Raw genomic sequence first — 14,112 nt, 5'->3', positions numbered from 1 at the left:
GCCAGGCCCTTACTGGGACCGGACACAGACACGAACAGCGAGTCCGACTTCCGGAACGGAGCTGTCGCCGACAAGTAAACTCGAAGGGCCCGAACCACATCCAGAGAATGTAAAGAGGCCTCCTTCGGGTTCTTCGGCTGAGGACATAATGATGGAACAACAATGTCCTCGTTAATGTGAAAGGCCGAAACGACCTTCGGAAGAAAAGAGGGCTGCGGGCGCAGCACCGCCTTATCCTGATGGATGACCAAGTAGGGGGCCTTGCAATACAAGGCCGCCAGTTCAGACACTCGTCTGATAGAGGTAATAGCTACCAGAAAGACCACCTTCTGCGACAAAGTCAGCAAGGGGATCTCCCGAATGTCCTCAAAGGGGGCACGCTGAAGCGCCGAGAGGACCAAGTTCAAGTCCCAAGAAGGTAGCGGAGGGCGCACCGGGGGGGCCACATGCCGGACCCCCTGCACAAACGTGCGAACCAAAGAATTCGCTGCCAAGGGACGCTGAAAATAAACAGCCTGAGCAGAAATCTGACTCTTGATCGTGCTCAAGGCAAGAGCCTGGTCCACTCCCCGCTGTAGGAACAGCAGGATCCGGGACACCACGTAAGTACGGGGGTGCCACTTCATCTCCTCACACATAGAGATGTATGCTTTCCATGTACGATGGTAAATTTTTCGAGAAGTGGACTTCCGTGCACGCAGCATGGTAGAGATTACCGGGCCCGACAGGCCCCGGTCCTTCAGTACCTGGTTTTCAACAGCCACGCCGTTAAAGCCAGTGACCGTAAAACAGGATGGAAGATCGGGCCCTGAGACAGGAGATCTTCCCTCAGAGGCAGACGCCAGGGGGCGTCTGTCACCAGACGTACCAGGTCCGCGTACCAAGAGCGACGCGGCCAATCCGGGGCGATCAGGATCGTTGGAATACCTTCGGCTTCCACCCTGCGCAGCAGGCGGGGTAGGAGCCTTAGAGGAGGGAAGGCGTAAATCAGGTGATATTGACCCAGGGAGCCACTGACGCGTCTGCCCACGGGTCCCTTGACCTAGCCACAAACCGTGGTACCTTCCGATTGAGACGGGACGCCAGAAGGTCCACGTCTGGAGTGCCCCATTTTTGGCACAGGATCTGAAACACCTCCGGGTGGAGAGACCACTCCCCTTGATCCAGAGTCATGCGACTTAGGAAGTCGGCTTGCCAATTCAGAACTCCCGGAATGTATACCGCCGACAGGGCCGGAACGGACCTTTCGGCCCACCGAAGTATGTGAGCGACCTCCGTCGCCGCGGCCGAGCTCCTTGTGCCGCCCTGATGATTGATGTACGCCACGGCCGTGGCGTTGTCGGACTGGATCCTGACAGGACGGCCCTGTAGCTCCAGCGACCACCTGACAAGGCACAGCTTGATCGGCAGGCGGGACTCCTCCCGAGTCCAGCGCCCCTGGGCTGACTGGGTGCCCCAGACGCCCCCCCAGCCGAAGAGGCTGGCATCCGTCGTGACCACTGTCCAGCGGCACGGAAGAAAAAACTTCCCGGACCGAAGCACCAGAGACGTCAGCCACCATGCCAGGGAAGACTTGGCCAGATGGCTCAACCGAATCTGGTGATCCAGAGAAGATGGGACCCTGTCCCATCGTGACAGAATCTCCTTCTGTAGTACCCTGGTGTGTATTGGGCATACAGAACTGCCTCGAAGGAGGCCACCATCAGACCCAGAACCCGCATGCAGAAGCGAAGAGATGACCACTTCTGGGTCAACAACTGTCTCACTGCAGATTGCAGGGTCAGCAGGTTTTGCGATGGGAGGAACACTTTTGTCTCCCCCGAATCCAAAACCAGCCCCAGGGGTTCCAGCCTCTGGGACGGAACCAACACTGATTTTCTGAGATTCAGAAACCAGCCGAACTCCTGCAGAGTCCGACACGTGATGGACACGTCCTCCTCTAACTCTGAGCCTGAAGAAGCTCTCAGGAGAAGGTCGTCCAGGTATCCCACGATAGCGATCCCTCGCTGCCGTAGCAAGGCCAGGATCGGGGCGAGCACCTTGGTGAACACCCGTGGTGCCGACGCCAGCCCGAACGGGAGGGCCACGAATTGATAGTGGTCCTCCCCGATCGCAAAGCGCAGATACCTTTGGTGGCTTGTGCAAACGGGAACATGCAGGTATGCGTCCATGATGTCTAAGGACGCCATGAAGTCCCCCTGGTGGAGGGACGCCATGATAGAACGGACCGACTCCATCCTGAATCGCTGCACCTTGACAAAGGAGTTGAGGGCCTTTAGGTCCAGGATAGGGCGAACCCCTCCCTTCTTGGGGACCACGAACAGATTGGAGTAGAACCCCCGAAACCGTTCCAGCGAGGGGACCGGCACAACCACCCCCCTGTCCAGAAGATCCTGGACAGCCCCGGACAGGGCTAGCCGACGATCCGGAGGAAGCTGGAGGTTGGATGGAAAAAAATCTGTTTGGGGGACAAGAAAGGAACTCTATCTTGTACCCCGAGGCGACCACCTCGCAAACCCAACGGTCGGATAGAAGAGAATTCCACCGATCCACGAAGTCGTGAAGCCGTCCCCCCACCCGAGACCCGGGCGGGGGCAGACCTTCATGCGGAAGCAGGCTTGTCCGCAGGCTTGTTCGGTTTTTTGAACCAGGGGCGCTTACGCCCGGCAGCAAGGGCTTTTGCACCCTGCGGACCTTTTCCAGCCGCGCTGGCGCACGAAAAAAACCGTTTAGGGGGTAGTAAAAGTAGGACCTTGCTTGCGGCGAGGTTCCCTACCCTTCCCCGACTGAGGGAGCAAGGTGCTCTTACCTCCAGTGGCATCCTTAATGATGTCATCCAGGGATGCCCCCAAAAGCCGTCCGCCCTTAAAGGGCAAATCTACCAAGGCCTTTTTTGAGTACTGGTCAGCCGACCAGCACTTCAGCCATATAAGGCGGCGCAGAACCACTGCGTAGACAGAAGCCCTGGAAAGCAAAGGAATCTAATCCATATCCGCCTCGCAGAGAAACTTCTGACCCTGAATCAACTGTTCAGCCAGGTCCCTAGAGGACTCGGAAGCCCCCTGGACCTCCAGGTCCTGCAGCAGGAGCTTCGCCCTTTCAGTCAGCGTCTGAGCTACCAGGGCTCCGGCCAGAGCCGGCCTTACCACCGAACCCACCACCGAGAACAGGGAGCGGGCCACGGCCTCCACTCTCCTATTAGCGGGGTCCTTGAAAGCAGGAGCCCCCTCCACAGGCAACGTAGTAGCCTTACTCAGTCTGGACACAGGAGGGTCCACCGACGGAGGAGTGACCCACTTTTTTAAAAAAGTCCTCCTCCAGGGGGTAACGGTAGCAAAGCTTTTAGGAACCGTAAAAGCCTTTTGCGGTGTATCCCATTCCTTATACAACATATTGTCTAAATAAGGAACACAGGGGAATACCTTAGCGGTACGCGGTGGTTTGCGGAATCCAAAAGGACTGACACCGCTGGTGTCTCCGCCAAATCCTCTAAATGAAGAGCCTCACGCACCGCAGTAATAAGAGCTCCAACAAATTCCTTATCAGCAGACTCCGCAGCAGAGTCATCCTCGCTGTCCATGTGGGTTAAGCCCGCATCCTCTGACATGACAGAACCAGAAGCATCAGATTCTGCGTCAGAGATATCCCCAGAAACAGCCTCCGGGGGGGGGCGCTTTTTTACCCCCCAACCGAGCACTGGCTGCTTCAAACCTGGTGAGAAAAGACTCCAGGACAGCCGACACCGATTCAACAGATGTGGCAGGGGGAGGGGCGCTTAAGGGTTAATTCCGGCATTGTAAGAAATGAGGGGCCTGATTCAGGCTCCATATTGCTGTTGCCATTTCACCCCTACTGCCAAGGGCAGGAAAAAAGTCCCCCACAGGTCACCTCCCGGCCGCTAGAGCACAGTATGGGGCCCCCTGAGACTCACCACCCCCTGGTACAGCGCGGTCTGTGAAGGCAAGTGTGTGCTGAGGAGAAGCTGCAGCGCTGCGTCTGTCCCCTCAGATGATTCGCGGTCTTTTTTCCCCGCCGAAACGGCCACTAGAGGCCGAACTAGTGCTGAAAATGGCGCCGGCCACAAGAAAATGGCCGCCGAATAATACAAGCGCGGCTCCGGCAAAATGGCCGCCGTTGCGCAGTTTTAAAAAGACAGTGTACCCAAAAATGACAGTACACCAAAACAGCACACAGCACACACAAAAATGCCCAGAATGTCCACCACAGTCCCCTGCAGTGACACAGAACAGCCCCAGCCATACCCGAGTGAAAAAAAAAAAAAAAAAAAAAAATATGAGCCCCAGGGAAAAAACCCCCTGCACAGCCGTCACCCAAAGGGGAAAGGAGGGAGAGGAATAAGGGAGAGAGGAAAGCAGGGGAAAACCCTCAGTCGACCTCCCAAGGGAAAACATTCCAGCCAGACCACTTACCTGAGTAAGGGGCCACTACTTACCTGTCCTGCGACTACCTGGCTGGAGGTATCCCAGACAGAACCAACGTCCGCGAACGGCATGGCTGTCAGCCAGACACACTGTGACAAGGCCATAGAGACCGGTCATATGTGTGCCCTAGAACCGAAGTTCCCCGGCCGCCCCTGGAGCAATGGGGCCTGTCGTGGACGTCCCAAAGCGGAGCTGAGGGCCGGCACACGCTCGAAGGCCGAACCTGGGGGGACTACAAGGGTCGAGGACCCAGCCTGTCACCCAGTCGGCTGTTGATAGAAGAATCGCAGGATTCAAAAATAAAAATAAAATAAAAAAGCGAGGAAAAAACTCGCAAAATGCAAAAAAATTTGCAAGAAAAAACTCCAGAGTCCAGGACTCCAGAGAGAGCCTGACTCTCCTGACGGTTAGGCAGAAACAAACTGAGGCTGCTAAAGCAGAGTGGGGGTTATGCCTGGGGGAGCCACGCCCCCTGGGAGGAGCGGCATGAAGGAAAGTTTTTAACACCTTAAGTGCTGTAGAATTCTGCCTAAATCTCCTGGTAGGAAGAAGCATAACCCTAAGGTCAAAGGATGCTGTGTCCGTCTATGAACGAAAGAGAAAAGAAAAAAGTACGACTCTGGCGCGCAAATTCGCACATACGGTCTCCTGTGAATAAAAACAGCTGCTGCAGAGTGGGAACAGCTGTCTGCATTTCCGTGATCCGGGGGCCAGGTTGCAGGTATTGGGTGAGCTGAATAATCCTCTCCCCCGATGCCAGTGCTTCAGCTGGTAGAGAGAGTAGGCTGGTAGTGCTATGCCGTTGGGGAGGAAAGGGTACTTGCTTTACTCCTGGTGTAGTAACCAGCTGCTAGGGAGGCACCTTGCAGGGACCATCTCCCGGACTCTCCATCTTTTTCTGATGCTGGGCAGATACCAATAGGGCTCTGCTCCGTAGCCAGCGCTTCTGCTGGGGGGACATATACAAAAGGTAGAGTTCAGCTGCTGGAGAGGGGGAAGGGTTTTCTCCCCTCCCGGTTCTGTGACCAGCCGCTGGGGTGACTTCTGACAAGGGCCGTCTCTCAAACCCTCCAAAAAAATACTGAGGGCTGGGCAGGGGCCAGCAGCACTCGGCCACGCAGCCAGCGCTTCTGCTGGGGGGATAAACACTGGGGTAGTGTCCAAGTGCTGGGGAAACGACTCACTGATGTTATCCCTCTGACTCCCTGGATCCAACTCTGAATGTGGGCAGCGGCCAGCGGCACTCTGCCCCGTAGCCAGCGCTTCTGCTGGGGGGATGAACATTGGGGTAGTGTCCAATTGCTGGGGAGGGAGAATTGCTTTCTCCACTCCTAGTGGGGATGTCTGCTGTTGGGGAAACAGCTCACGGAGATCATCTCTCTGACTCTTCGGATCCAACTCTTTCTGATGCTGGGCAGAGGCCAGTGGCACTCTGCCCTGTAGCCAGCGCTTCTGCTGGGCCACCGGATGTGATACTCTGGACTTGCTGCTGATCACCATTTACCAGCCTTCAAGCGCCCGTCTCAACTCCCCATTCCGAGACCTTTATGCTATTAGCTTGTCTCACTGCCTGGGAAACCTCCGGTGCGTTTCGGCATTCTAGTATGTGCAGTGCCCTCTGCATCATCGCCGCTTCTTCCATTGCGGTTAGGATGGAAAAACGTAGGGGCACCCCTGGCCCCATTTGCTCCGCATCTTCGTGACTGTCCGCTTTTTCTCTCGGACAGTCCCAGGCAACGGGAGCCATGCCAGGCTGCTGATCACCGTCAAACCCTCAATCTTGTAGGCAATCTCGAGCTCCCATTCCTGCTCAACCAGGAACTCCAATTCCTCCAGGTTGCACGCCTCTTTGGGGAGGTCCAGCACCTCATCTCGGAAGTCCAGGATGTCTTCCAGCCGCCACTCCTTGTTGCTCCCAAAGTCTGGGTCTCCGTACATTTTTTTAACCACTTAACGCCCGCCGCACTTATTTACGTCCACAGAATGGCACGTACAGGCAGATGGGCGTATATATACGTCCCTGCCTTCTAGCCTGCTGCGTGCGGCTTACCTCGGGGAACTATCCGGGACGACGACGCGGCTATTCGTTTATAGCCGCTCCGTCGCGATCGCTCCCCGGAGCTGAAGAACGAGGAGAGCAGTATGTAAACACGGCTTCCCCGTGCTTCACTGTGGCGGCGTATTGATCGAGTGATCCCTTTTATAGGGAGACTCGATCGATGACGTCAGTCCTACAGCCACACCCCCCTACAGTTGTAAACACACACACTAGGTGAACCCCAACTCCTACAGCGCCCCCTGTGGTTAACTCCCAAACTGCAACTGTCATTTTCACAATAAAGAATGCAATTTAAATGCATTTTTTGCTGTGAAAATGACAATGGTCCCAAAAATGTGTCAAAATTGTCCGAAGTGTCCGCCATAATGTCACAGTCACGAAAAAAAATCGCTGATCGCTGCCAATAGTAGTAAAAAAAAACAAAAAAATTATAAAAATGCAATAAAACCATCCCCTATTTTGTAAACGCTATACATTTTGCGCAAACCAATCGATAAACACTTATTGCGATTTTTTTTTATCCAAAAATAGGTAGAAGAATACGTATCGGCAAAAAACTGAGGAAAAAAAATGTTATATATGTTTTTGGGGGATATTTATTATAGCAAAAAGTAAAAAATATTGCATTTTTTTCAAAATTGTCGCTCTATTTTTCTTTATAGCGCAAAAAATAAAAACCGCAGAGGTGATCAAATACCACCAAAATAAAGCTCTATTTGTGGGGAAAAAAGGACGCCAATTTTGTTTGGGAGCCACGTCGCACGACCGTGCAATGGTCTGTTAAAGAGACGCAGTGCCGAATCGCAAAACCTGGCCTGGGCATTTAGCTGCCTAAAGGTCCGGGGCTTAAGTGGTTAATAATGCAGCCACACGTTGCCGTAGCCAACGCCTTCTGTCGGGCTGCCATCTGCTGTACCTGGCCACAGTTGAGCCGCAAATCCCCAGAGGGCTCTGTAACTGGCGTCCAGCCTCATCTCCTCCCGGATCAATCTTCCGAGCTCTGTCTTCCACTCATCTTGTGGTCGTTCCTTCAGGAACACCTCTCGCGCACGGTACTGCATCCAGTACATATCTGTGGAGGAGGGAAGGATCTTCCCCTGACGGTGGTGCTCGTGGCTTAGCGTCTCTTGCCAGAGTTGCCGGCGGATAACATTTCCCACCCTCCCCAGCCGACCATGGTGTGCTCCGTCGCTGGTCCCCGATGTTGCTTCCGCATGCCTAGCAGCCTCCTCTCGAACTCCGCTCTCATGTTGGCTGGTCCCCGTATCACTCCTCGGTTGCTGTCTGGATCTTGAATCCTGGTGGTGGTTTGGATGTCCCGGACTGCAGGAGACATTCCACTGCTGCCACCACTGACGGATCATAGATATCCCAGGTGGGCACATCCGTCAGACCTGTGTCTGTCCTCCAAATTCGCCATAACCAGCCATTAACCACTCAATCACGAGACAAGCCACACAGGTGTTGAAGGTTAAACATGCAGAGCATCAACTGTTTATTGAATACAAAACATATAGAGGGGGGTAGGGGACAAGGAAGAACCAATGGGAACTGAATACTTGTACATTGAAACAGAAACTACAGTTAAAACAAAGCGATTATGGTAAGCAGGCAGCCCCTCCTTACACATGCCCTGCGGAGAGAAGTTTCCAGTGCAGACCCAACACAATTAACAAAGCAACAAGAGGGGGGGATGGGGGAGAAGGGATGTAGCATTACATTATCTTAATGCCAGCTTGTCCCCAAGTCTCTCAGTCTCTTCTTGGCCAGTCTATGGGCAGGAGGCCAGCCCACAGTCCCTTCCAAAACACACAGTGGCCCAGATTCAAGAAGCACTTGCGCCCGCGCAACCATAGGTTGCGCGGCGCAAGTGCTTACTTGCTCCGGTGTAACGAGTGCTCCTGATTCAGGAACCTCGTTACACCGACTGCAGCCTAGGATGTGACAGACATAAGCCTCCTTATGCCTTCACATCCAAGGCTGCATTCTTGCGTTGGCCGCTAGGGGGCGCGGCCATTGTGATCGGCGTATAGTATGCAAATTGCATACTACCACCGATTCACAAAAGTTGCGCGGGCCCTGCGCACGCAAGGTACGGAGTTTCCCTTTCGGCGACTTTAGCATAAGGTTGCTCCTGTTATAGCAGGGGCAACCTATGCTAAAGTATAGCTGCGCCTCCCGCCCGTGAAATTTGAATTTCACGTTGTTTACGTAAGTGATTCGTGAATGGCGCTGGACGCCATTCACGTTCACTTAGAAGCAAATGACGTCCTTGCGACATCATTTGCCACAATGCACGTCGGGAAAGTTTCCCGACGGAGCATGCGCTGTTCGCTCGGTGCGGGAGCGCGCCTAATTTAAATGATTCCCGCCCCCGGATGGATCATTTACATTAGGCAGCCTTACGCCCGGCTGTTTAGCATATCGCCCACGCAATTTACGGAGCTACTGCTCCGTGAATCGCTGGGCAAATGGAAATATTTGCGTGGGCGCAGAGAAAAATCTTTGCTCTTTGCCCACGCAAATATTGCTCCATTCTACCTGAATCTGGGTCAGTGACTTCTGTCACATATCATTTAGAAAGTTCAGATTGTGTTAGATTTTCTCTTTCTAGTCAACACTGCAGTGAAGCCTGGGCATACAGCCAAGACAGCCGATTGGAGGAAAGGCACACACACACACAACACATCTCCTCATAGGTAGAGACTTTAACCACTTAAGCCCCGGACCAATATGCTGGCTAAAGACCCAAGGGGTTTTTACAGTTCGGGACTGCGTCGCTTTAACAGACAATTGCGCGGTCGTGCGACGTGGCTCCCAAACAAAATTGGCGTCCTTTTTTCCCCACAAATAGAGCTTTCTTTTGGTGGTATTTGATCACCTCTGCGGTTTTTATTTTTTGCGCTATAAACAAAAATAGAGCGACAATTTAAAAAAAAATATATTTTACTTTTTGCTGTAATAAATATCCCCAAAAACATATATAAAAAAAATTTTTTCCTCAATTTAGGCCGATACGTATTCTTCTACCTATTTTTGGTGAAAAAAAATCGCAATAATCGTTTATCGGTTGGTTTGCGCAAAATTTATAGCGTTTACAAAATAGGGGATAGTTTTTTTTTTTTTTTTACTAGTAATGGCGGCGATCAGCGATTTTTTTGGTGACTGCGACATTATGGCGGACACTTCGGACAATTTTGACATTTTTGGGACCATTGTCATTTTCACAGCAAAAAATGCATTTGAATTGCATTCTTTATTGTGAAAATGACAGTTGCAGTTTGGGAGTTAAACACAGGGGGCGCTGTACTATTTAGGGATCACCTAGTGTGTGTTTACTAGTGTAGGGGGGTGTGGCTGTAGGACTGACACCATCGATCGAGTCTTCCCTATAAAAGGGATCACTCGATCGATGCGCCGCCACAGTGAAGCACGGGGAAGCCGTGTTTACACACGGCTCTCCCCGTTCTTCAGCTCCGGGGAGCGATCGCGACGGAGCGGCTAAAAACAAATAGCCGCGCCGTCGCCCCGGATCGCTCCCCGAGTGGACCCGACCTCCGCATGTACGGGGGGGGGGTCCCGATCGGACCCCCCACCCACGTCTAGCAGAGGACGTACAGGTACGTGGATGTGCCTGTCCGTGCCATTCTGCCGACGTAAATGTACACAAGGAGGTCGGGAACTGGTTAAGCTCTGTTTGTTGAATTGTTCAGCTCTGCGCTAATCTATTTATAGCAACCTCCCCAACACAAAACCCTGGCTGCTTTTATCATATGTTACAGAAAACTTGTCAGGCTGATAACAGAAGACTGGTGCAGGAGACAGCTATGGGACATGCTTTGAAGAGAGAACAAAACCCTGCAGATAGATGCGATTCACGGGCAAGCACAAATTTAAGGTTTGATGTTGGATCTCCATTTACTCAGTGCTATCTTGTCTTATATTTTACAAAAAACAAAAAGGGGGCAATTTCTTACTTATTCACTTTAGTGCATTTTTTTTACTGAACGTTTGTTTTCTAGACCATCACGGTACTATAGTGTAACAAAAAATTGGAACCACCACTATTTTAAGTTATTAGGGTGTCTGATTTGGCATGAGATTTGACATGTCAAATCGCATGCTTAATCACTTCAATGTGAACCTAGGCTAAAAAAAAAAAAAAAAAAAAAAAAAAAAAAACTGAAGGTCACATATTTCCTGTGGAGAGTGGAGCTCCAGTCTGCATCCAGATACCATCGGGAATGCAGATGTGAATAGGCCATACTAAACAAATCCATGCCCTCTAGTGGCTGAAGAAGAAATTCCAGGCCCTTTCCTCCAAACCCTTTTGGTATATGCAAATCAATGCCTAGATCACCTTAAAGCTTGCTAATAGGGACCCTCATCACCCAACCATCTGTTTTTGAACACATTTGCTACTATAAACCTCCCTCCTCCAAACTGATGCCCATCATTTATTCCCAGCTTAACTCTCTAACCAAACTGGCCATGTTTACGATTCCAAATGGGAGCGTGACCTTTAGTGCACCAAAACCAAGGAAGACTGGCAACAAAGTTGGTCCATAATCACCTCAAACATAACTACAGCTGAATTAGCATTTAATATTATCAACTGATGGTATATTAGCATTTAATATTATCAACTGATGGTATATGTTTCCATCCTGACTGGCACACCTCTACACCCGACTTATCAACATGCATTTTCAAAGCTGAAATGTAGTAGGAGATGTGATGCACACCTAGTGGACCAGCTTTATGCAGAGTATATTTTGCACCAAAGTGCTTAAGCTTTCACAAACCTTGTTCAATTGTCCCTTCCCAAGCCTTTGGGTTACACTCCTTCACTTTAAACCTCCAGCTCTCACTAAGCTCCAAGTCAAATTAGCCACTCCTGACCCACTAGCTGCCAAACTATTGCAAGAGCTTGGAGGAAGACCCACAAAACAATAAAAACACATTCTTTATCGTTGAGAAACCTATTAGTATTCTTTTGTACAAACCCAAAGAAATTCTTGCCGTTTTGACACCATGAATTTACTATGCTCACTACCACAGGCAAGCTATGCTTTCCTGTAAGCAGCATATTTTAGGAGGGAAACGTGGAAAGTCTTGGTATCCCCTTTACCGTGTGTCCCTCAATTCCCCCCCCCTTTTTCCCTTCCATACCTTTACTTTATACTCTGTTGCACAAAATCCTAGGGTCCCCTGCACTGAACCCAAAACATACACAGAAATATACAAAGATAACTTTTCCATATAAGTAAAGAAGATAAAAATTACCAAAATTTGATAAGGCTTGTTTCAATTCGCCCTTGTCAATAAAACCAGAATTGTCTCTGTCGTAGGTCCGAAATATATTCTGCCAATCAGTGATAAACTTCCACACCCCAGTAAATTCAGTAAAATTTACACCACCTTTGCAATCGCGATCAAACATAGCTGAAAAAGAGCATAAAAAAGGTCAATGAACAATTTATATAATCGTGAAACGGCTGCAAAAAACAAAACAAAAAAACAAAACACTTTTATGCCATTCGTTTTAGGATATCTTCCTATACATTTCTATTACAGACCAGATGTTATTCTTCACTGGTACTATTCATCTTGTTCCAAGCGCACAATCCTCCATCCTAGGAAACATTTATTTGTTCCATCCTACAAAACTTTATTAGGTTTGGTGACTCCTTTGTCAAACATTCTGCTCCCTTAACATTAAATATTTTGCACTGGTTCTCAGTACTTCTCTTGTATACTTTGCCTCCCAACTTCTGTACTCCTTGCTTTCGTCTCTCCTGTTTTCTTTAATCATAGCTCACTGTCATTTTGTTCCTCATCTGTGCTCATTCATCCTAGTGTTACTTATATTCATTATGTTTCTTGTACTATATGAAGACCATCTAGGATATTATATTCATAGGGTTTATAATTTTCTCACAGGAATTGCATGGGTTTTGTCCTACAACCTAAAAAAACATAATAGTAGGGTAAATTCCATGTAAAGTTTATACATACGAGTTAGGAATGTTACATTGTAAACATCAATGACAGACAACAGGTCTAATGTGGTAGTATCTATAGTATATTAAAGGGGTTTTCCACCCATTTTTTAAGTTTATTAAAAGTCAGCAGCTACAAAAAGTGTAGCTGGTGGCTTTTAATAAACTGACACTTACCTGCTCCAGCGTTCCAGCGACGCGCTGGCCGGGGCTCCGCTCCTCTCCCCCCCTCCCCGGCCGGCGTCTTCATTGTCACTGTGGGCACCCGGCCGTGACAGCTTTCGGCTTCGCGGCCGGGCACCCACTGCACATGCGCACGCTGCCCGGCGATGCGCTGTTTGATTGGACAAGCGATCGCCTAGGACCTGTCACGTGTCCTAGGCGATCGCCTACAGGGAGGGGCTGCCAAAAGGCGATTAAGCTTAATCGCCTTTGCAGCCCCTCGGCGGAAGGAGGCAGTGGGACAGGAAGTCCCCTTCTCCTGAAGCCCCCACTCCCCCCCCCCCCCCCCCCCAAAAACATTACATGCCAAATGTGGCATGTAAGGGGGCGAGGAGTGGGTTAAGAGGAAGTTCAATTTTTAGGTGGAACTCCTCTTTAAGCATCTCATAATGTGTCAGCAATAATATTTACAGGAAATAAATAACTGAAAAAAAAATAAAAAATTGCACTTACCACCAATTACTTCTTGCATAACAGTATATGTGACCTATGGTTTTTACAATATTGTAAATGTAAAGGCAGTAAAGCATGGTGTGAGAAGGTAGGAGACAAGATAGTGAGAGAGGATACCGCTCTACAAACTGCTGACTCCTTGGCTTTGCTTCCATCCCACTAAACCAAAAGGGTGCTGGCTATGCACAGGTGCATTGGATATAAGACGATCCTGGACTGCCGCACTCCTTAAAACAGTGTCTTTATTGTACAAATGAAATCCAAAAAACGACTAAAAACGATGCAGTCAAAATTAAAGTGGAGGTTCCATCAAAAAAACTATTTTGCTTTAAACTGTAGCTTATGACAAAAAAAAATAAAAAGAAAAAAAAAGTTTTTTTTTTTTTTTTACTCATCTGGAAATGCCTGTTGCTATGCGGTCCCACGAAATCTGCCTTTGAAACCACCTAGGATTCTGACATCATCTCCCTCTAATGCTCCTGGGAAATGTGTGTCATCATTTCCCAGGATGCAGTGCGCTGTCCAATTATCACTCCCCATCCAAGACTTCCAGGAAGTAAGTGCCTGTAGGCTTCACAATGCCCACAAGCAAAATGACAACGGTGTAGATATAGTTTTATAAACTATCTTTTTTGAATATCTATGCGGATCGGCGGCGGATTGTAAAATAGTAAGTGACCAGATTTATATTATAAAAATGCAGGATGAAAGGACATACATTTAAAAAATTCTAATTGTGGTTGGAACACCGCTTTGCTTTAACCACTAGCCGACCGCGCACCGCCGTTCTACGTCGGCAGGTCAGCTCGGCTGGGCGAGAGCACGTAGTATAACGTCCTCTCTCTCAGCCGCCACTAGGGGCGCTCGCCCCTGACTCCCGTGCGTGTGCCCGGCGGGCGCGATCGCCGCCGGGCACACGCGATCACTCGGTACA

At 50.0% G+C, this 14,112-nt stretch overlaps 1 protein-coding gene across 1 annotated transcript in view; it reads right to left on the bottom strand.

Annotated features, from left to right (window-relative positions):
* The window catches only part of PDCD6 (programmed cell death 6), a 247,390-nt gene that overhangs the window by 101,352 nt on the left and 131,926 nt on the right, over positions 1-14,112 (bottom strand). The window contains exon 4 of the mRNA XM_040353418.1: positions 11,788-11,946. Within this exon, the coding sequence (XP_040209352.1) occupies positions 11,788-11,946 (159 nt within the window). The remainder of the gene's footprint in view (positions 1-11,787; positions 11,947-14,112) is intronic.

Source organism: Rana temporaria, chromosome 5, assembly GCF_905171775.1.
Source record: "Rana temporaria chromosome 5, aRanTem1.1, whole genome shotgun sequence".
In the NCBI taxonomy this organism is placed as follows: domain Eukaryota; kingdom Metazoa; phylum Chordata; class Amphibia; order Anura; family Ranidae; genus Rana; species Rana temporaria.
This window is presented reverse-complemented; position numbering and strand designations above follow the sequence as displayed.